At 34.5% G+C, this 22,328-nt stretch overlaps 3 protein-coding genes across 3 annotated transcripts; all 3 read left to right on the top strand.

Moving 5' to 3' along the window:
* Nucleotides 1–447: 447 nt before the first annotated feature.
* On the top strand, nucleotides 448–1,626 carry LOC108855507 (heavy metal-associated isoprenylated plant protein 22). Its single transcript, XM_018629356.2, has 3 exons — nucleotides 448–584; nucleotides 703–778; nucleotides 1,115–1,626. Exons 1-3 carry the CDS (start codon nucleotides 498–500, stop codon nucleotides 1,408–1,410), a joined length of 459 nt encoding a protein of 152 aa, XP_018484858.1. The 5' UTR covers nucleotides 448–497; the 3' UTR covers nucleotides 1,411–1,626.
* Nucleotides 1,627–5,989: 4,363 nt separating this feature from the next.
* LOC108862271 (heavy metal-associated isoprenylated plant protein 37) lies at nucleotides 5,990–7,790 on the top strand. The gene is made up of 3 exons (XM_018636355.2): nucleotides 5,990–6,405; nucleotides 6,497–6,572; nucleotides 6,667–7,790. Exons 1-3 carry the CDS (start codon nucleotides 6,367–6,369, stop codon nucleotides 7,617–7,619), a joined length of 1,068 nt encoding a protein of 355 aa, XP_018491857.1. The 5' UTR covers nucleotides 5,990–6,366; the 3' UTR covers nucleotides 7,620–7,790.
* Nucleotides 7,791–13,085: 5,295 nt separating this feature from the next.
* LOC108862262 (multicopper oxidase LPR1) lies at nucleotides 13,086–17,115 on the top strand. Its single transcript, XM_018636343.2, has 4 exons — nucleotides 13,086–13,479; nucleotides 14,872–15,996; nucleotides 16,336–16,671; nucleotides 16,749–17,115. The coding sequence occupies exons 1-4, from the start codon at nucleotides 13,249–13,251 to the stop codon at nucleotides 16,800–16,802; spliced, it is 1,746 nt and encodes a 581-aa protein (XP_018491845.1). The 5' UTR covers nucleotides 13,086–13,248; the 3' UTR covers nucleotides 16,803–17,115.
* The last annotated feature ends 5,213 nt before the right edge of the window (nucleotides 17,116–22,328 follow it).

Here is a 22,328-nt window from a genome sequence, read left to right on the forward strand (position 1 = left end):
AAGAAAATATGAAGATGACCCGATGAGCAAAAGGAAAAACCTATGAAATTACAGGCTACAGCCTCGTTGTCCGCCAGGAAATATTTAAGAGGGTCACATCAATTAGAGGGACACCTCCAAGTTTAAATAATTATCGTTACACCTAATGACACTTAACTAATGCTCACTTCATCAAGAAATAATCTAACGTGTGTTTGCTAATCCTCGGAACATAATATTCACCAGCCTATATATATAGACACTGCTCCCATACTATCCACTACGAGTTAGCTCTCTCTCTCTCTCTCTCTCTCTCTCTCTCTCTCTCTCTCTCTCTCTCTCTCTCTCTCTCTCTCTCTCTCTCTCTCTCTCTCTCTCTCTCTCTCTCTCTCTCTCTCTCTCTCCTCTCTCTCTCTCTCTCTCTCTCTCTCTTCTCTCTCTCTCTCTCTCTCTCTCTCTCTCTCTCTCTCTCTCTCTCTCTCTCTCTCTCTCTCTTCTCTTCTCGTGCGTCTGTAATCATGGGAGCTATAAATTTTCTCTCTGACTATATATCTGATCATTTCTACGTTTCAATAAGAAAAAGGAAGAAGCGTAAAATCATGCAGGTATAATAATTCCTAAACGACTCGCGCGTTTATCTATTACTTCCTCGTTAACTAATTGTTTAGCCTAGAAAAACAGTTCCAAAAAAAAAACTAATTGTTTAGCCTTTTTATCGAGCAGACAGTGAATATAAAGGTGAAGATAGACTGTGACGGATGCGAACGCAAAATCAAGAACGCAGTTTCCTCCATGAAAGGTTTATCTCTAAGCTCCTCCATTAGTCAAACACGACCCAACTTTTTCATATAGGAGATTTTCTACGTTATAGTTTGTTTTTTGTTTTTTTCTTACGTTATAGTTTGTATTGCTTATGACATCAATTAATTGTGAGCTACAAGTAAATTATCGTTGACACGAAATTTCGCTTATACCACATACAAGAAGGTTCCGAACTTTGACTCTCTAGCGAAATAATAGCCACGTTTTATGTAATTTAAAGGCCCATAATCGGAATAGTACAACTCCCTTTCCAAATCAGCCAAACACGGCCTTACTAATTACATACTGATCATCACTTTTTTTTATTTTGAAGGAGCAAAATCTGTGGAAGTGAATAGAAAGATGCACAAAGTGACGGTAAGTGGTTACGTGGATCCTAAGAAAGTGTTGAAGAAAGTGCAGAGCACTGGGAAGAAGAAAGCTGAGCTATGGCCGTACGTCCCATATACGATGGTGGCTTATCCATACGCAGCTGGAGCTTACGACAAAAGGGCCCCACCGGGATTTGTGAGGAAGTCGGAGCAAGCTCAGGCGCAACCAGGAGGTACAGACGATAAGCTCATGTCCCTTTTCAGCGACGAGAACCCTAACGCCTGCACCATCATGTGAATTGAATAAGTTCACCACGTGACGTTATAACTGGTGTAACGTCTTAGTTATAAAGTTGATGTTGGAACCTTTTTTTTGTTAGTGTATAGAATCAGAAGCAAAGAAACTTATAGACTAGTAGTTACCAATACCATATATAGATATGTATCAGTTTCATATTGTTATATTCATGTATACAGTTTTACTCGTATCTTAATGAATAATTCAGCTTGTTTACATTGTGTTACGGCATGCAAGCAACTAAGATTAACTTTATATATATACGCCTTGAAAAATATCCTACTATAATAGGTGATTGGGATGAACCAAGCTGAAACAAAAACTAGTTGATATATATTATGTTCGGTTTACTTGGATTACTTGCATCCCAAAACTTATATACGTTTACATGAATCAGATTTGATATTTTACGCAAGAACTGCGAAATGTTTTATTCGTTTGGTGTGAGAGAGTCATTCACGGTCATGACATCCTTATTTATCCAAAAGAGCTTCCGAGATTAATGGATAAGTATGGCGGTGAACAAATAATATAGACAAAAGTACAGATGTACAATATCAAAATATATGTAATAGTATCAAATTCATATCCTATAGAATGAAATAAGTATTTAAATACCTATCTATCTAAGACCAATGTTTGTTGTGTTCATCTGATGTACTAAGAACATTTCTAATGGTTAACTTCATTTATTTCTTCAAAATATGAAGTTTTTCAAAAATGAAGTAACATGTTTTCCAATAGTTTGCTTCATATTTTTCTTTCAAAAACAAATATTCTAAATATATTTTATCACCATTTTATAATTAATTATTAATAGGATTTTTTGTTTACTAATCTAACCTGGTTATTTTTTAGTAGTAATTATTATTTTTTATAAGTTAAACATTATATAAGATATAGTTATTACATATAAAATAAATATAATAGAGAAATTTCTTATGACAACTTTTTAAATTTATTTTTACAAAAACAACTTTCAAAGATGAAAATGACCAAAATATGTTTCGTTAGAGGGTAAATATATACTTATACCTCTAAGGTTAATTATCTTAGATTTAGAGTTTGGAATTTATCTTACATTTAGAGTTTGGAATTAAGAGGTGAAGGTTCAGTGGTGAGATTTCAAACTTTTTTTTTAAAGTAAAAATGGTCTATTTTGGTAATTTTCTTTTTTGAGGATTATTTTGGAAACAAAACTTAAAGTTAGATATTTAAGAGAATTACCTTACATAATAAACAAAAGTACTAGATTGTATAAAGAAACACTCTATATATACATCTTTAAGTGATTAAATAAAACATTTCAAAACGAGAAAATAAGATTTATTATTTTAAATTCTTCCAAATCGAACATGGAGTTCTCTGAAAATTAATATTCATGATTAATTGGGTGATATCAACACTTAAATTTATTTAAGTACAAAAATAATAAATTAAAATTAATGATTATTTTGTAAATAAAAAGTTCATCTTAAAATTGAAGAACTGAAAAATATTTTTAAAATTTTTAAGAAATACCGTTCAATTCTTTAGTTTTTTAAAATGAAAAGAAATAAAGTGTCATTAGAATAAAAAATGAAACAAAAAGTGGAAATGAATTATTATGGAAATCCTCTAATTAAATGAGTTTTGGGAGGCAGTGGTTGGTTGATAAAAAGTTGAAAGATTCTATGACACTGGAGAAATCTTTGGCAAGTAAAAAGCCAGACAACAAACATTTCTATCCCATATATGGCCTTCAATTGCACAACGGGGACACATGTAAGATCCTACGGTTGATATATATTTATTCTCGTGGGTCCTGTTGTATCTCTACGTAATTAATGGGATTGTTCCTCGGTGGAATTAGATACGTCGCTAATGTTGTCTTCCGATAAGAAGATTATGTGTCAGTCAGTCAAATGTTTGGTTATACAATTCGAAAGTAGATAATTCAATATGCTAGCGCTTATCTTCCTTTGTGGTCATTTTCTTGGAAGAATTTATTAAATTTTGGGACATAGCAAATTCTGCCGACCACCAGTAAGGGGATAAGTCTTCTTGTGAATAAAACGATTTCATTAACTGTTTCTCCTTATAAGACTACGTGGTTGGTTAAGAAAAATATTAACTTATGCGATTAGTTAGTTAAAACATTTTTCTTGTGGAAGCACCGTGGCCTAATGGTCAAGGTTTAAAGGCTTATACACTCAAGTCTGGGGTTCGAATCTCAGGCGACGCAGTTTCTACACCAGGAGGTCTGGGTTTCAATTCCCGGAGAAGACGAATTATGCAGAATATTGGAGACAAATTTTACAAGGGATCTTCAGCATGGCGCAAGGAATACCGTCAGGAAAAGATCTCATAGGGCAGTTCATGGTGATGCAGTCAGACATGAATTCTCATAAGTCAGGTAGAATGGTCAGCTGTAATATCGTCTATGTAATATTTCTCTTTGTTTCTAATAGCATAATAAACCCGACAAAAAAAACATTTTTCTTAAATGTATATATACTTACTACAAAAGGTATTACAGTAGCCATTAAACAATGTTGTGTGATTGATATAAGTAAACCTTGTGAATGATGTCAGTCTAATATATTTATTTCCCGAATTGACAAAAATTAAACACATGTAAGTACCTGAATAAGTTATATAAAGTTCGATGTAGCATCAACACGTATGTTATTAACGAATAAATTACATCTGAGCAAAGAGCTTAATGCATTATCTTTTTGTTGTTGTCAACTACTAGAAGTCTGGAAGACTAGAACTAAAGATATACGCTCCAACTGAAATATGATAACACGATCAGATATGGCATTAAGTACAAATTGTCGGGTAATGACATGACTAGTTATTATTATTAACGGCCCCAACATTTTCTTGAATATTATGGCATGTGATTAGTTATGGATATATATGTAGACAGACAAATGGACAGAAATCCACACATCAAACGCGTGGCCTATAAGATAGCTAGAGATCGAAGACTTGGAAACTGCGAGTTAACGTTTCGATAATGCCGATATGATATTTCGACCAGGTGAGGCCCAGGGTTAAGGGGCTTATGTTATATTGCTGCAACGTGTACGGTGTTTGGGACATGAACGGCTAAATTATTCGACTTGAACACTAATCAAGGCGGGGAATACATATGAGTATTCACCGGACACAGATTATACAGTATTGAAATGTGCATGCCGTTTACATCAACAGTTATTACTATGTAATGAAAGGTTGGCTATCGTCTAACAAAATCATGTGATCAATACAGCAAAGAATATTAATATGATTTTTTGGGATTTATATTTTACGTTGGAGAAAAATATATTGGACAACTGGAGGTGGCAGCTTCTAAATATAGACTGAATCTGTCATATATAGTTTTTATACATGAGTGATATTTTGTTTTTGTTATGTGTAGTTTACAAAATTTTGTAGAATTGCCTACAAAGTGGTGGGCTAGTGGTAGGACGGCTCTTGGCTAAGGGTGTAACTCCCAAGTTATGGGTTTGATTCTCTTCCCTTGCTGTTAACAACATTTTATTGTGAAGTCTGTCAATTGGGCTTTGGCCCAATTGGTTTACCTGGTAGTCAGAAATGTAGGTGGCATGTCTACCTTTGGCATTAGTCGGAATGCATTCTAAACTCGGGACATGTAGTGTGGTGGTCCAACTTGGATCTCATGGCCCGTTCGACCCGAGTCTGCTCGGAGCTCATGGTGTTCGTTGAACCGTTGAACCGCGGGAGTTAGTCCACAATGTAGCACTTCGGTGCGTTCTTACCGGGGCTGACCGGACAGCCGATAGGGTTTATCAAAAAAAAAAAAATGTAGAATATGATTCCAGGTTTCTTGGGAAAATAAACAAGAAGATAGTTGCTACATATGCTTGTCAGGTGTTTTGTTTTTGTTATGCAGAAATGCAGAGTTTACAGTTACAAAAGAGAAAGTGAAATATAACGTAATCAACATATTTATAGTTTTTAAATTCACACTAGATCAAGAAGAAAAATCTGTCGAAAAAGGTAACTAATTACGTCCCGTTACTTACATGAAGGTAGGATAAACTGATAAAGTGAAGTGGGTTCAAAAGATTAACACTAAGCAGACATTCATGCATTAATGGCCCAATATGGGCCTAAGTTTATTTTTCGCCACATCCTAAATTGATTAAAGGCCCGAAGTTTAAGACATATCGCGAGGTCGTAGCATTGCATGTACTTTTAAACCAAAAATAAATGTCATGTACCTTGTTCTCTAGAACCTATAAATTCTTGAAATAATGGAAAAATAGAACAAAATGTTACAAAAAGAAATGGAGTACAGAGCAAAAGAAAGGAGAAGACGATGTTGCACGCGCGAACTATAAAAATAATAGAAAGGGAGAAAAAGGTTGGGGAAAGAGAGGGAGAAACTCGAGAAGAGTGTGGGAGAAGGCAAACCCCAAAAACACTGACTAGACACAGACCGTTGGGCCCGACTCTTCATGCATGCATGCACTCTTCTGACATCTTTCTTATTCTCTCTATAATATAATACTGTTCATTTTAAACTTCTTTGGCATTAATTATAACTAGTTTATAAATAAAATACTTGGACGTACTAGAATTACATGCCTTGAAATAATGAGAACCTTCAATTCAAAATGTTTCTTAAATGTCTATTTATTTATTTTCTAGTGCTTCTAAAATGTTTTGTTCAAATACAATTTAAACTCCAGTACTCAAGACATTTAATGTGGGAAATGGTCAGGTCACTGTTTTTACTTTTAGCTGTCAGTCTCCACCTCACTCACTCACTCAACATTGTTTCAGATTTTAGAGCAAAAAGTCTCTAAACCCAAAGCCTCCACTCAATTGCCTACCATCAAAACTTGAGCTTCTTCTTTTCAAAGCCTTAAAAGTTTGTAAAATCAATAACCTTTTTCTCTCCAGCATCATCTTTACTCACTCCTCTTCTTCTTTCAAGCCATGACTAAAGATGAAGACTTTAAGCTCCTAAAGATTCAGGTACTTTTAATCTACTGACTTTAACACTTTCTTTTATTGGATTAAGCTCTGATTGTGTTAATAGTTAATATATATTTTAATGAAATCACAGACTTATTCCCTCAGAGTCAGTATCCATTGTGAAGGTTGTAACAAGAAAGTCAAGAAACTTCTTCAGAGGATCGAAGGTTTGTTTTACTTCAAACATGCAAAACATTTCTGCTTTACTTCTCTTGGAATCTTGAAGTATATGCATTATCTGTTTTTTTTTACCACAAACAGGAGTGTATCACGTAAAGGTAGAAGCAGAGCACCAAAAGGTAACCGTTTCAGGCTCTGTTGACTCGGCCACACTCATCAACAAGCTCCTGAAAGCAGGCAAACACGCCGAGGTTTGGTCTCCAAATCCAACCACCAACCCTAACCAGCCTCAGAAGCCCAAGACTAATGACGTTGTCAAGAACACTCAAAAGGGTCAAAAGCAAGGCTCTGCCAAAAGTGGTCTTGAAACCTTCAAACCCAAGAACAACCCCAAAGGTGCGGCATGTGTCAAGGAGGAAGAAGGTGAGGACGGAGGCGAGGAAGAAGAGGGGGAAGTTCAGTTACCTAAACCGGTGAATCAGCAGCAACAAGCCGTCAAGAAAAACAGTGGAGGAGGGCCAGTGAACAGTGGGAACAACGGAGTCAACGCGACAAAGAAAGTCAACCAAAAACAGAACAGCCAAAACCAGAACAATAGTCAAGCAATGGCGGCGGCTATGAGGATGAGAAACGCCGCAAAAGTGAACTCCGGTGTAGAAAACAACGAGATCGGAGCTCTCATGGGTCTAGCTGGATTTAACGGCGCAGCAACTAACGCCGCCGTTAACCCCCAAAACGGGATGCAACAACTTCAAGCTCCTCCGTTAAACAACATCAACAGCGTCACTAATCACAGCATGAACACTGGTAACGGAGGAGGCATGATGATAAACATGAACGGATACAATCCAATGAACATGCAGAACAGACCATTGATGCATCATCATCAGCCTCAACAGATGATGTACCAACGACCAGCTTTCGTTCCACCTCCAAGCAATGGGTATTACTACAATTATACCCCTAGTCCTTACACTTATTACCCTTATTATCCTTACCCAACAGAACAACAGCAGCATGTTAGTCATCCATCTGCAACGAACATGCCCGGTGATGAAGACGCTAGCAATAACAGCAGCTGCAACATCATGTAAGTGTTGTTGCTTGCTAAGGAAGGTACCTTTCTGAAGTGTAATCTTTTATTTTGTCAAGGGCTTATGTGATATGTTACTAGTGTTAATTATTTCCCCTTTTATCAACTAGGTTTTTTTTTTTTTTCTCATGTAAGCCATTTTGGATTGATATGAAGTGTGTTGGTCGTATAACGTTTTGGTTGTTACTGTTTTGAGTCACTTATGTTATATTAGATGGTTTGCGTTAGCCTCTTGGCTTTTGTCACCACATCTGTAGTAGACATTCATGAAATGCGTTTGGTGCGTTGCGACCATTTGTGGAAGAGCGTTTGGAGCGGTTGATTTTGTCAGAACGTGGTTTGTGTGTATCCCTCGGAAAAGATATTCTCTCTATCTACTCAAAAGTGATTCCACCTGCTGGCTGATTCTCGGTAGGTATCTCGTTATACGGGTCACCTAAACTATTTAATGCGACATTGAATTCGTTTATTTTTAAATTTGACTAGTAAAGTTAATGTGTTAGCCAGACATGCATCAATCAAGTCTGATTAAAAGTTGCAATTTACAAGATTATTTTGGAGATGGAAAATACAAAACAATTTGAGAAAATGGGCTTCGTGAATCTATCATTAATGTATGAGCCTATATAAGGTAACCCAACTTGGGTTTCCAGTTCCGCAATGTAAAACGAAAAACAGAAACCTATTTAAAATTTTCGACAACCACACAAGATTCCTCAACCAGGTGACACAAACATGCAAACAAATGCGCAAAACATAGACACATAGTCTGATTATTTTTGTGATGGAACGGGATACGGGAAGAAGATTTTATCTTTTATTTACGCTTTACAGACGTACCCTAAGCTCCGGGGTTTAATGTTATATTGATTTCGATCTATCTAGGCTACCACATTCTCACATTTTGTTCACCAATCAAACTTTGGTATGGCTATTCGATATATCACCATACCAAACGCAGAAATAAGTGGTTGTGTTTTTTCTTTGATACGAATTGGTTGTGTTTCATGCCTTGATCGTTTGTGCCTACGTTGAGTTAAGAGTATATCTTGTTTCAAATGTGTTAACAAATAACAACTTTAGCTTTTTGAAAATTCAATAAAAGCTCACTTTTCACAGCCACAACCACAACATCCATTGAACCAGATGTGATTTTCCCATCATGATCCCATGAGTGAATAGGAGAAAGTAAATAATTTATTTGTTGTAAAGAATTAGTTTTAACTAAGAGCTAAATGCAAATGGTGTATAACATATAGTTTGTGTGTTGAATTAATTGATTCCTTAATTACGACAACCATCTAAGACTGTGTCTATGGAATAGTCATATTTGAATGGTCCAGTCACTTTTAGTGATAAGTTGATATATCTCACTTTATTATAGGGTCTACTTTCTATTGGAAAAGTAAACATGGAAAAAAGTATCAGACCTTCTCTACTGTATTCTCTTTTTTTCTTCTCTATAAAAGAAATGAGTTCATGTTTAATATATTTCTCTATTTTTTCTTTTAAAAAGAAACATTCTTACAAGATTCTTTTTATATTTTACAATTAACACATTTAACTTATAAATATTGAAAATTAATCTATTCATGGTAATTTTGACCTTTTCATGAAATCACAATATTATTTAAACTTAATTTTAAACAGACATAGTAAAAAATAAAATAAAATAGCTAACCATTAACATTACTATACTTTCCTATAAATGATTAATCAACACATTCTGAAGTAAAAAGTGAGAACAAAGTTGCTGGAGTATGTTGTATTAATTAATATTTAGGTTGAGCTTAAATATGTTATTATTATGAAAAATCTATGTTGAACTTTTCACAATTAAATTTTAGTTTTAATTTTTTTTACATATAAAACTTTAAATATTACTTTTTAAATAAAAGTTTTCCTTTAAAATAAAATAATAATATTGTTTATTTATTTTTATAATTGTGAAATTTAAGAATTATTATGTAAACAAAAATGTGTTCTTATATGTAAAAATAAATTATATTTCTCTATAGACATATATTTTAGTTATAGTTATAATTAAAAGACTACTTTACCAATAAAAAGGTTTGTCTTTGTTATATATAAATGCTACTTTTATCTATAAATATAGAGGAAAAATAGCAATTTATATTTTAGAAGAAAAATAAAGGTGGATTGGAATAAATTTCATTCTATTTAGTATTTAGAAGCATAAAAAGCATAAGACTGAAGATGTTCTTAACTAGAGAATTCTCGTTAATGCGTCGATATTTGATATGTTTTAGACATAATCTCTCACAAAATGTTTTTTTAAAACCATTCATATTAAATATACCATCAATATATGTTATATCTGTTTGAACTAAAATGCCTAATCGATATATGAAAAAAAAACTCTTTGCCAAACTTCTATTAACAAGTCTACAACAAGAAGTAATAAATAAATATTTGGTAGGTGCAATGACTTTACTTGATGTTCGGTCTTTTTGCTTACTGATGTTAATATTATAATGTGGTTTGCGCATTATTGTGGATTACCAAATGGACACATACATGAAATGAAGAAGAATCCATGTAAGAAATTAGGGTAGTGGACCCATTTCTCAAATTCCTTTCACACTTGAGCTCCTACCTTTTGCGACACACGAGCCGTGACATTTTCACCTTTATTTTCATATCATCCGATTTTGTCTGATGAATTTTCAAAGTCATTGACGACCTACTTCTCTGCTTGTGTGTTTAAACGACCTGCATTTCATGAGTTCGAACGACCTGCATCAATATTTAAGCAACTGCAGAATGCATATTCATATTTTTTTTTGACATGGCAGATTCATATTCAACGAGCCACTACTATATAATGTTATGAGAAAATATGAAAAATGGATTATGTGGGTGGCTCCAACCAAAAAATGTTAGCTAAAGTCCTCGAGCATAAATATGTGTTTGAACAATTTTGTGTAAAGTATACCTTTTCATGATGAAACCTATTTTTCAAACACTTTGTAAATTGTAATAGTCTATAGTTTGTAGATAGATATAAAAACAGATTTAGTATAAAGCTTCCGGTCCCTTGATGTAATTAGGTGCTTTGCTAACACGTCTGGGATACATTTTTCAAACGCTTTCACATGAATAATGGAGGATAAAGAATAATGGAGGATACAAAACACGTCTGGGATACTATAACTTTCGAATTCATAAAATAAAATAAAATTTCAGAAACGTTAGTGCGCCATTGTTTCATTGTTTTATAAGGTTTATGAGACTTAAGCGAGCAATAATCTGAGTAATGTTTGTCACGTCATGAGCTAAATGAAATTTGCTTATACTTATTGCTACTTTTTGCATGTTCTCATCAATGTTCCCTCGCTTTCTGTGTTCTTAGAGCACTATTATCGGCGTCCTTAAGGACATATCTTAGGATTAAACTGATTTAATTTAAATCAAAATTAGGTAAGATAAGCTGGGACGTCCTTAGTTAAGGACTTTTCGGTGTCGTCCTTAGGAGACACGTGTTGTGTTGTGAATGGCCGAAAAAAATATCTTGTGTGCAAAATCGATTGGAACGGAAGAAGAGAGATCGGTTGAGGTTGGTGATGGAGATAAGGAGATAGTGGTGAGCAATAGAAGCTGATCATTGCTTCTCGCCGATTTGATTCTCCCGTTGGGTCTTATTTTCGGAATCAATCGAAGCAATCTTCAATTTCCCTTTTGATTTTGTAGGAGGAAGAGCTCGGCCATGGGAGATGACGGGGCGAAAAGTTTTTCTCCCTCCTCCGCTCAACGGCGCGACTCAGCCATGAACTGTAAGCTTTCTGATAACGTGACTTATCTGCTATTGAACATAGTTCTCTGTCCTTACTTCCATCTGTAAGCCGAAACAGCAATCTCATCTGGTCCTCTGTTCATTAAAAGCTTTTACCTTTGTTGTGTCTATTGAATTTGATTTACTGATAAATCAAGTATATAGCTTCTGTAGCTGAGAATTGTAGATAAGTGTAGTATGTTAAGTGTTTGTTAAAACTGGGAGCTTTACTCACAAACATCCATTTTGCTATCGAACAGACACTCCTCTCATAAATAGAGCCTGTCTCGCTTAGTATGCGTTTTTTCTTCGTATGAGCTTAAGCTAATAAGGTCTTGGTTGTTTGATTGCATTGAGTTCTTCTATTAGCAGTACTTTTTGGCAGTTAATCCAAACTATTTAGGATATCTTGATTCTGTGAAGCTTGTTGCTGGATTCTTATGCTGACGTTTGTTTGTGTTTGACCTGTCAGGTTTGTCTGGGTGGACGAGCAGTTGAAGGAACATTTGTTAAAAAACAGTGATCAGACATACTGGGTACCTGATCATGTGAAGGTCAGTGGAAGAGGATCAATACTCTATATAATATACATTACAAGTGTAGTAGCAGTTTTTGAGTTAATGACATTATTCTAATACCTTCTTCTTGATTGACCTGCAACTCAGTGATGATAATGAGGAAGTTGTTGTCATGGATTCTGTCGACAAGCTTGAAAAGCTCTCTGGTGTCAAAGTTTGTTTGTCTATCTTTCTGCTGCAACTACTTGTCAAGAAGGAAGAACAAGTCATGTTCGGGAAAAACATCTTCTGTTGACTAGAAGATGGTGGTGGTATTTTAGAACAGCAAACACTCAATTCAATAAAACATGCTATCTTCTTGTCTCAAGACTGATCATGTGGTTGTTTTAAGCCAAGGTACAAAATGTTTCTATGAATTGAATTTTTTAAATATGCTAAGGACTTTTTTTGTCCTACCAATAATCTACAACATTAGAAAAGTCTTTAAACTTTGTCCCTAACTTAAAAATATTACTAAAATATGCTAAGGACATTTTATTTGTCCCACCAATAATGTTGCTCTTATAACAATGCCAATCCTCATGCCATTGTATTTGTAACTGTATATACGTCGCCTAGTAGCTTTTTCACCTGTGAACCCCACACGAGCGTAAATATCAGTATTATAAGATAAAATTTATCTATTTAAAATCACAATCTGATTTCTTACGACTGATTGCTAATTGCTAACCGACAACCAAATTAAGGAGTTTAAGATCTTTCGTCGATTACAAGACTCATAATTATACTACTTACTAATCAACCTAATTACCTACCTTGAAGAGTATGCAAAGCTATAAAGATGAGTCCTCGAGTTAGGCTCTCATTTGTCTTCAAGCTTCTTTTTTATCTTACTAGTCATTAAGCTTTGCATATTATACGCAATTTTCATTAAATGCATACTTCTAAAATCCGGTACTAAAGACTAAAAGAGTGTGAAATGAAATATCAAAAGAGAATATCAAGACAAACAAGAAAACCCAAAATAAACATATTGAAAAGAAATGTCATTGAATAATTAAAAATGAAATGCCATCTGCGCATCATGCAAAAAAGTTACACAAAACTAGATTGATTGGAGTATAAAATGTAAAGATCCTATACTGTTTAATAAGACTCATGGGTGTGAACCAAAGCCCACCACGTTCTCTCAAACACACACACACTAGTATATATATATATATATATCTATGTAATCTAATGATCAAAAAGTTAGTTTCTCTGTCTCGAAGTTTATTCACTCCCACAAACACACACACGATTCACTTGAGTTGTCAGAAATGGAATCTAAGTTGTGTCGGAGGAGGATGAACATAGCCATGGTGCTAATAATAACGTTGACGTGGCTCGGTGGCATTTGCGGGGAGTTTGAGGAACAACTATTCGAAGTTGGGAAGCTAAAGATGTTCGTTGATGAGCTCCCAGATATGCCAAGGCTCAATGGCTTTCGCTCTGTTCATGGAGTCCTTAAACCCATTTCTCTTCAAATCGGCATGTTCCTCACCAAATGGGTACGGTACATGTTCAATCTTTTTTTCATCCATAAAAGAATAATCGAATTAGATTCTTCTCGACTGGTGATAGAATCATTATAGTTTATAGTTCACTTGTTTACGGCTCTAGTCGTTGATAAGATGATTCGTTTACGTGTTTACTCTTGTCCTCAATTATTATGTCTCTTTATACCTCTCTCGGTCATAAAAAGACAATAAGGTTCGACCTACCTTCTCATAGGCCTGAAACTTAAATGTTTTTTTATTTACTCAAAATATTTGTTTTTAACAAAAAATGGAGAAACTTAGGAAACTAAATAAAACATATATATATATTTAATATCTAAATTTCTCTTCATTTTGCTAGGATAAAACATAAACTGATATCTAATTAAAAACAACTAAGGCATTTCCAAAATGACTTTTATTTAAAATTTAAAAATTATTTTTTTCCAAAATCAAAACTTTAAATAAAGTTCAAAAGTATTTATATTTTATACTATAATTCTTATATTTACTATAATTAACTTAAATATGTACAACTTTTATAAATAGCTAGCATATTTATAAAAAAAATTACAGCCATATTAATTAATAAAAATATCACACTAAAATATAAAATTTACATAGAAATATGTAATTAAAATATTAAATTACAATCAAAGTAGCACACTATTTCACAAAAATTATTTCCATAACATAAAAGAGGAAATTAAAATATTAAAATACTTAACTTATATTGTTGATATTAATATTCATGAATACGTTCGATATAAGTAAGAAATAATCGTACAAAAAGACGTCAAGAACATAACAACAATCATCTTCAATTACATAAAATTTGTTTAGACAATATTTGGAGATTTTGAAAGTTTCGGATCAAACTTACTTGATTATTAGTGTTAATTTAATATTTAAATTTGTGTATTAATTATGTATTCATGTACTTTAAACTTTCTCTGTTAATTCCTTTTGTAATATTGTTGTTGTCCAAATTTAGTTTTAAAATATTTTAAATTTTATCTTAAAGTATTTTTTTATTATATGCAGAAAACTTAAATTTATAAAAACAAATTTGAAATAATTATGAGATATAAAAATTCAAAGGATTAAAACAAAAACAGCAAAATTTTTAAAATTATTGATGTGATAGGTAAACTATAAGGACCAAAATAAAAATAAAAATATGAGTTGAAGTTTATATACTGAGAACTTCAATTTTAAAATTTTAAAATTCGTTTTTGGAGAATAATTTTTTTATGTTTGGAGTTATAGAGCTTGTGTTTGAAGATGCTCTAAAGCCATTGCAATATGTAAATGGTTTAAACTTTATATGCTTTTTTTTTTTGAAACACTTTTTTTTTGAAACACAAAAACTTTATATGCTTTTAAGAATCTTTTTCCATACAGAAATTCCACCGAGATTTACCTCCGACACCTGTGTTTGCATACGGTACATCACGAAGAAGTGCAACAGTTCCAGGTCCCACGATCGAAGCCGTCTATGGAGTAGACACATACGTGACATGGCGAAACCACCTCCCTTCATCTCACATCCTCCCTCTGGATCTCACAATCTCCCCGGCGTCTCCGAAACGCGGCGGGATCCCCACGGTGGTCCACTTACACGGCGGAATCCACGAACCATCAAGCGATGGAAACGCTGACGCTTGGTTCACTTCCGGTTTTAAAGAAACCGGCCCGAAATGGACCAAAACAACTATGCATTACGAAAACATGCAGCAGCCTGGTAACATGTGGTACCACGACCACGCCATGGGTTTGACCCGAGTCAACCTTCTCGCTGGTCTGGTAGGCGCGTACATTCTCCGCCACGACACCGTCGAGTCTCCTCTCCGGCTACCCACCGGCCACGAGTTCGACCGTCCGCTGGTCGTTTTTGACCGTAGCTTCCGTGCGGACGGTTCCATTTACATGAACGCCACCGGGAACAACCCGTCCATACACCCTCAGTGGCAACCGGAATACTTCGGCGACGCGATCATCGTCAACGGAAAAGCGTGGCCGAGATTAACCGTCCGGCGCCGGAGATACAGGTTCCGCGTCATAAACGCCAGCAACGCTAGGTTTTTCAGGTTCTTCTTCTCCAACGGTCTAGACTTCGTCGTGATAGGTTCGGACTCGGCGTACTTGTCGGAACCGGTCACGACCAAGTCGGTTCTCTTGTCTCCGTCTGAAATAGTAGATGTCGTCGTTGACTTTTCGAAGTCTCCGTCGCGCACGGCGGTGCTCGCCAACGACGCGCCGTATCCTTATCCTGGTGGTGATCCTGTCAACGAAGAAAGCGGCAAGGTTATGAAGTTTATAGTCAGCGACGAGTATGAGGATGACACGTGGACTATTCCAAAGAGGCTCATTAATTATCCGTCAGCTGACGTGTCAAACGCTGTGCTGACTCGGTACATATCTATGTACGAATACGTTAGTGACTCGGACGAGCCAACTCATTTGTACGTTAACGGCTTGCCCTACGATGCTCCGGTGACGGAAACTCCAAAATCAGGAACCATCGAGGTATTAGTGATTAACTCATAACTCATTCCAAACAAATGTTTGTTGTAAAATTATTTCACAGAAAAAATTAATAGTTATTTTTAATAGTTTTATTAATTAATAATAACAAATTATAAACTTCAAAATTTAATCTAATTTACTGAATTATTATTAGTTTAATACTACTAAATCAATAATTAAAGAAGATAATGTATTTCTGATGAAATATTTATTGTGTTTTTAAACATACGTAAAAGATTTTTAAAATATTAATACGAAACATAGAGAGTAATTAATTAATAGGCCTATATTGTAAAATTAATAGTCTTTTAATTTTAATTATCAATTATGAAACTCAAGGTGTGGGAAGTGATTAACTTGACGGAGGATAACCATCCGTTACATATACATCTCGGACTGTTTAAAGTGGTGGAGCAAACGGCGTTACTAGCGGCCGGACTGGAGGAGTTCAAGGAGTGTATGACCAAACACAATGATGCCGTCAAGTGCCAGATTAGCAAATACGTACGTGGGAAAAAGACGGCGGTGGCGGCGCACGAGAGGGGTTGGAAGAACGTGTTCAAGATGATGCCGGGACATGTTACCAGGATACTGGTTCGGTTTGCTTATATCCATAGTAACGCATCTTACCCGTTCGACCCGACTCAAGAACCAGGTTACGTCTACCATTGTCATGTAAGTAGGAGTTTTGAATTTTGATAAACGCTATTACGAGAGTGGTTTTGAAAACAACACAAAATTTTGCATTGCAGATATTGGACCATGAGGACAATATGATGATGAGGCCGCTTAAGGTCATCAACTGATATATTCCATTGGTCTCCCGTCTCCACAAGGTTTTTGATGGTGCGATATAACTCTTCAAAAGATACAAACACATGATATGGGGCTAAATAATAAAAAGAAACCCATTGATAATGTAATATATTGTCTACTTTTACTAATCCTTTTGTAATATTTTCTCTTGTCTCCATTTGGGTTCTTGAATAATTAAGCTTTCTTTGAGCCAGTATACGCAAGACCAATGAGCAAAAACAACTCTGTAAACTATAGTCTATGTATACAACTCTTTTTTGTCGATTTTTTTATTTATTTTTATATATACAACTCTTAACTTTTCTTTTGAACAAATTTTTCATTTTATATGCACGAGAATAAAAAGATACAACTCTTAACTTCTCACGTCGATTAACTAGAATCTTCTCAAGGTTTAAACTTTAAACGGTCACCTTAGAAATTCAATGGCATATGAGATATAAGAGTCCAAAGTACGAAATACTGAACTGAAAATAGATTTAAAAGCCTAAAATTAAAACAAATTCAAAAGTCCAAGTTAGAGCATCTCCAATATAATATGCATTTTTGTATTGTAGAGAGAAATTTGTTTCAATGTATATCTCTATAATAGAGTTACTGTATTTTAGAGAAAAATATAAAAGAATTTTACTTTTTATGTCTATATTTAAAAATGAAAATAGCAACTCTTTATATTTTTATACATAAAAAGTTTATATTATAGATGCATACATTATTGTAAATCCATCTCTATAATATAATTTTTAGGAAAAATATAAAGATAAAAATAGAAATAAGTTGAAGACGGTGTTATATCGCATCAACATTCTTTACTTTCAGAAGTCAGAACCATGATTTCAGGTTATGTACGACCTAAAACAAAATCAACTAGAAATCAACACGTCTCTTTAGCACAGAAACTTATACAGTTATATATATTGATATTCTACAGTAAACAAACTAAATATTAAATATATAGAGGACATGATGGATTCGCATTTAAAAAAAAAAAACTTGGAAAGAAAAGAGAGAGAGAGCGAAAAGAGAACATCGGAAGGTCCGACGTCCGGTGCCGCGTCGCGCGCGTGCCGGCGTCGGTGGCCTTTTTTCCTCCGTCTTTGTTCAGTAATCTTGCTGGGGGTTTCGATTTACTGCTTCCGACCCGATATACTAACGGTTCTGGGCTAGGGTTTTGCGCCGCGAAAGGCTCCGCTCGCGGAAATTTTTGTTCGGTGGCTTCTCTACTTTCTCTGGCTCCGTGGTGAGGTGAAGGGTGGTAAACCGAAGCGGTCGCCTGCCTTGTGTCCAGTTTTTTTCCGGGGAGTAGAGGCTTTCTTAGCTCTACGACCGTCGGCCCTTGTTTCCGGGAGACGGTGGCTTCCTCAGCACCGCCATCGCTGGCTCTTGTTCCCGAGAGGTGATAGCTTCGTTAGTATCACTCTCTTTGGTTTGGTTTTCTTAGTTTCCTCTAGTTTGTTTTCGTTTCTCTTTCTCTATGAAGTCGTGCTTCCAAGCTTCTCTGACTCTTGATCTTTCTCCTGAAACCGCTTCGGATGACGGTGGAGATGGATCGATTGCAGCCGGTTAATTGTGTATCCTCGTAGATTGTGGTTGGTTCGTGGCTGTCCTGTCGGCTGTGGGATGCGGATGAGATCGAATGTTGCTCTCCGATGGCTGGTTTTCCTAAGTGATGAAGGCAGTGGAGGCTCGAGTTGAAGGCGATGCGGCGCGAAGGTGATGGTGAGCGGAGTGGATTAGGGTTTCGTTCCCGTGGGCTGTAAGGGTGGGTTTTAGTCCCAGATTGTAGTTTTTTCTGATTGTGGGCCGGATGTATTGGGCTTTTTTATTGTTGTAATCGGATGGGCTTTGGCCTTTTTATAAAAAATCATTCAGTAAAAAAAAAAAAAAATAGAGGACATGATGATGTACGAGTTGGCAAGTAGGACTGTAGGGTCTATTGCAAGTGGTTCACCGTGCTTCATGGATTATCTATGTGCTGGAGGCCTGGAGCAGACACAACGCATTCTTATGTGCCGAACCTAGATATTTCCAACTTCATTAAATATTTCTTGTAGTCATTTGTCGATAGTCGATTATTGGTTTGTTTTGCGTGTCTTTGATAGCTTTGGGGACATGAGTTTGTTATTGCATTTAATATGGTCTGTCATCAGGGAGAGGAAGTGATCATGTGTTCTTCCCGGACTGTTTGATGAAGTGACTCGTTATTGTTTTGAGAGATTGTACATATTTGTACGAAGTCGAGTACTACAATTTAGATAGTCAACGTGTGTTTTATGCTTAATTCTTGTAAATGCATCAAATTCATCATGCATGTAATATTTTTCCAGTTCTTATATATGTGAATTTTTGTAGTATAGAGTGCACTTAAGAGTTTCGGTTTCCAAATCTTTCTTATTACACATAACTACATAAGAGATGACGCAGACTATGTAACCTTTTATTTTTGCATCAATAGTAGGGAACGTTACCTAATATTAAAAAGTAAGTAAACCTTGACAGAAAGAACTAGTATTGTCAAGGACTGTATATCAAGTAGCACTAACAAATGTTGTAAGAATATATAGGACTAGTGTGGTATTATTGGTTTTAAGGTAAACATTCGTGAAAGATGAAATAACTGTGGTATTGGTTTTAAGGTAAAAAATTCCTGAAAGATGAAATAATAAATACTTAGAAAAGATGAAATAACGCAGATACACATAATTTGGTGCGACAAGTTGAGATAGCACCACAGACGGTAATACCAGGACGTTGGTGTTTCATAGATGGTTCGTGGAAAGACAAAGACAGTTTCTCCGGCCAAAGTTGGTATAGTACTTTAGAAGGTTTCGACAGTTTGATGGGAGCACGGAATGTCAGAGCAAGTCTTTCTCCCCTCCACTCGGAGGTAGAGGCTCTGATATGGACAATGGAAAGTATGAAAAATTTACGTCAGTTCAGGGTTACGTTTGTAACGGATTGTTTTCAATTGGTAAAGATGATTTCGGAACCAGAAGAATGACCAGCTTTTGCAAGTTATTTGAAAGATATAAAGACCCTTAAAAACAGTTTCATCAACTCATACATTATCCATGTACCAAGACAGCAGAATATGCAGGCGGATCGACTAGCACGTAGGGCCAGGACACAACCGTCTTTTGTTGTTCACATGGATGCAGAGTTGCCGGCATGGTTTTCAATGACCGGATGAGAGTGTGTTTGTTTTTCGGTTGGTGACAAAAAAAAACAATATACAAGAAGATATATCCCTGTCATTTTATGTCAAAAGAAAAAAATCCCTGTCATTTGTACTAGTGTTGTCGATATATTACCATTCATATATTGACTTGTATATATTTCAGTTGTTAACGAGAAACATATAGTAATAAATAAAAACAGAGATTCAACAGTAGTGATTAGAGTTCAAAGTTCAAACCAACATAGCTAAAAAGTCGTGACACCCGATTTGATCTGTCCCCAAAGCCTTATTAATAATAAATTAATGAGAATCAATTATGAATGGTGTTGCTGGCGTGCGATAAATTCTTGAACATCAAAATTTTATTGAATTGGAACGCGAAACCCATAAAGATCGAATCCGCTTGGAAACAAATCAAAGCGAGATAACAAAGTTCATGACTCTATTTTTAAAATTACTTCAATTCTTAAATTTACACATTTTATACGAAAATAGAGATACATTTCTAAAAACTGAATTAGAATTTAAAGAATCTCTATAAGAAAACATACCAATAAATGATTGATAACGATAATCTTTAAAAATTATAATGGCTTCCGGCCAGAACAAACAGTTAACTAATCTGTGACATATTCAAGGTCCATGTATTTATTAGATTGACCCATTCTGTTTATATATTATTAAAATCTATTAGAATTTATATATACAAATACAGATGATAATATAAAGTTGGCTTTACAACGAAGCATGAAAGAAAATGTAATGATGCTCGATCACTCTTATGTATAATTAAAGCGTGTGGTTCATTTACATTATATGTTTTGGTTGCATTACAAACCATAATATTCCATAGCCAACTGTATCATCCTCCTTGTCGTCTTCTTCTCCTACATCTCCCACCGCCAATCTCGCTTTCTTTAATTCCTTTTCCAACAGTTATTTATCTACTGATCATTTCTTTTCCCATAATAATAAATAAGAAAATAAATAAATAAGAAAATACTCAAATAGTAAGCAAGTTCTTATCCAAAATAGTGAATGTCGAGAAAAACTGGACGATTTTAACATATGTTTTGAAACGTGTTATTTACAAATAAATAGTAATCTAAAAAAACATTCAATAAAATAAAGCTCCAAGTTCTTTTTTTCATCCCAGTTTTAACCTGATACATTTTTAATACAATTTTTACTGTCATTCTTAAATTTATCATGTAAATAAATTTGATTCAAGCTGAGCAAATTATAAAATAAGAATGTGTGGAATGAATAATTTTTTTTTTTTTTGCTAAAAATGTGGAATGAATAATTGTATTTGATTATATGTAAAAGACCAGTTCTAATGAAATAACATCCCTTATATATTATTTGAGGAGCATTAGAAATAAGTAACCTTTAGTTCATGTGTGTTTTACAAATGTGCCATTTCTTAGGTGTCATCACCACAAACTCTCTCACCATCTATTTTCAAAACCCCTTAATTAACTAGACTAATTACAATAACTTGTCATTGGTCATTGCATTGAAACTTAACTAATATACTCTAAACTTTTACCTATTGACTAACCAAATAAGCCATGTCTACGATATATGGTTTCGGTTATTATTTACCATATGCTATTACAAGGTTTAATTATGATGCATTCTATTATTTTTTACATGGTTTTCACATTATTATTTACCAAACCAGAAATATGGTAAATATGATTGTTTGTTTTGGTCTTACCAGAGACCAAAAATATTATGGAACATACTCTGTTATAGAGTTTTGGCTTTCATGATTAAACCGTACATGGTTAAATACTATTTTGATTATTAGATGACTTTTTATTAAGTTTACAATGTTTTTCACTATACGACCAATACGACCGTTAAAAACATAGTTTAAAATCATTACAATTGAGTAGAATATTTTAAAAGCATAGTTTGAAATTATTATAATTGAGTAGAATATTTTGTTATCATCAAACGATCATAATCATTATTTTCATGTAATATTAAGGGATTATGTATTTTGTATGATTCGATGTTCTAATATACTAAGTCATTCATATTTGAGGTTCTAAATCATATGGTTTGCCTAAGTATATAAAATACAATTTCAGACCAATAATGCTGACATGTTGTAACTTAAAACAATAATATAAAATCGAAATAAAACTGAATGGTTTGATTTCATCAAATTAAGAAATCCATTTATGTAATCATCAAAATCATTGTAAGTTATGTTTTAATGCTGATTTTAAATTAGCCAAGTTTGCTGCAAGTTATTTTTAAAAGAATCTGATTCTAATTAACTGAAAAAATTAAAACGTATGTTAACCTTGGCCATTTATTCAGC

The sequence above is a fragment of the Raphanus sativus genome, chromosome 1 (genome assembly GCF_000801105.2).
Source record: "Raphanus sativus cultivar WK10039 chromosome 1, ASM80110v3, whole genome shotgun sequence".
In the NCBI taxonomy this organism is placed as follows: Eukaryota; Viridiplantae; Streptophyta; class Magnoliopsida; order Brassicales; family Brassicaceae; genus Raphanus; species Raphanus sativus.

Coding starts and splice junctions, on each gene's coding strand:
- LOC108862262 (XM_018636343.2), top strand. CDS start 13,249: ATGGAATCTAAGTTGTGTCGGAGGAGGATGAACATAGCCATGGTGCTA. Junction 13,480..14,871: donor GCATGTTCCTCACCAAATGG/GTACGGTACATG, acceptor TTTTCCATACAG/AAATTCCACCGAGATTTACC. Junction 15,997..16,335: donor CAAAATCAGGAACCATCGAG/GTATTAGTGATT, acceptor ATGAAACTCAAG/GTGTGGGAAGTGATTAACTT.
- LOC108862271 (XM_018636355.2), top strand. CDS start 6,367: ATGACTAAAGATGAAGACTTTAAGCTCCTAAAGATTCAG. Junction 6,406..6,496: donor TTAAGCTCCTAAAGATTCAG/GTACTTTTAATC, acceptor ATGAAATCACAG/ACTTATTCCCTCAGAGTCAG. Junction 6,573..6,666: donor ACTTCTTCAGAGGATCGAAG/GTTTGTTTTACT, acceptor TACCACAAACAG/GAGTGTATCACGTAAAGGTA.
- LOC108855507 (XM_018629356.2), top strand. CDS start 498: ATGGGAGCTATAAATTTTCTCTCTGACTATATATCTGATCATTTCTAC. Junction 585..702: donor AGAAGCGTAAAATCATGCAG/GTATAATAATTC, acceptor TTTATCGAGCAG/ACAGTGAATATAAAGGTGAA. Junction 779..1,114: donor CGCAGTTTCCTCCATGAAAG/GTTTATCTCTAA, acceptor TTTATTTTGAAG/GAGCAAAATCTGTGGAAGTG.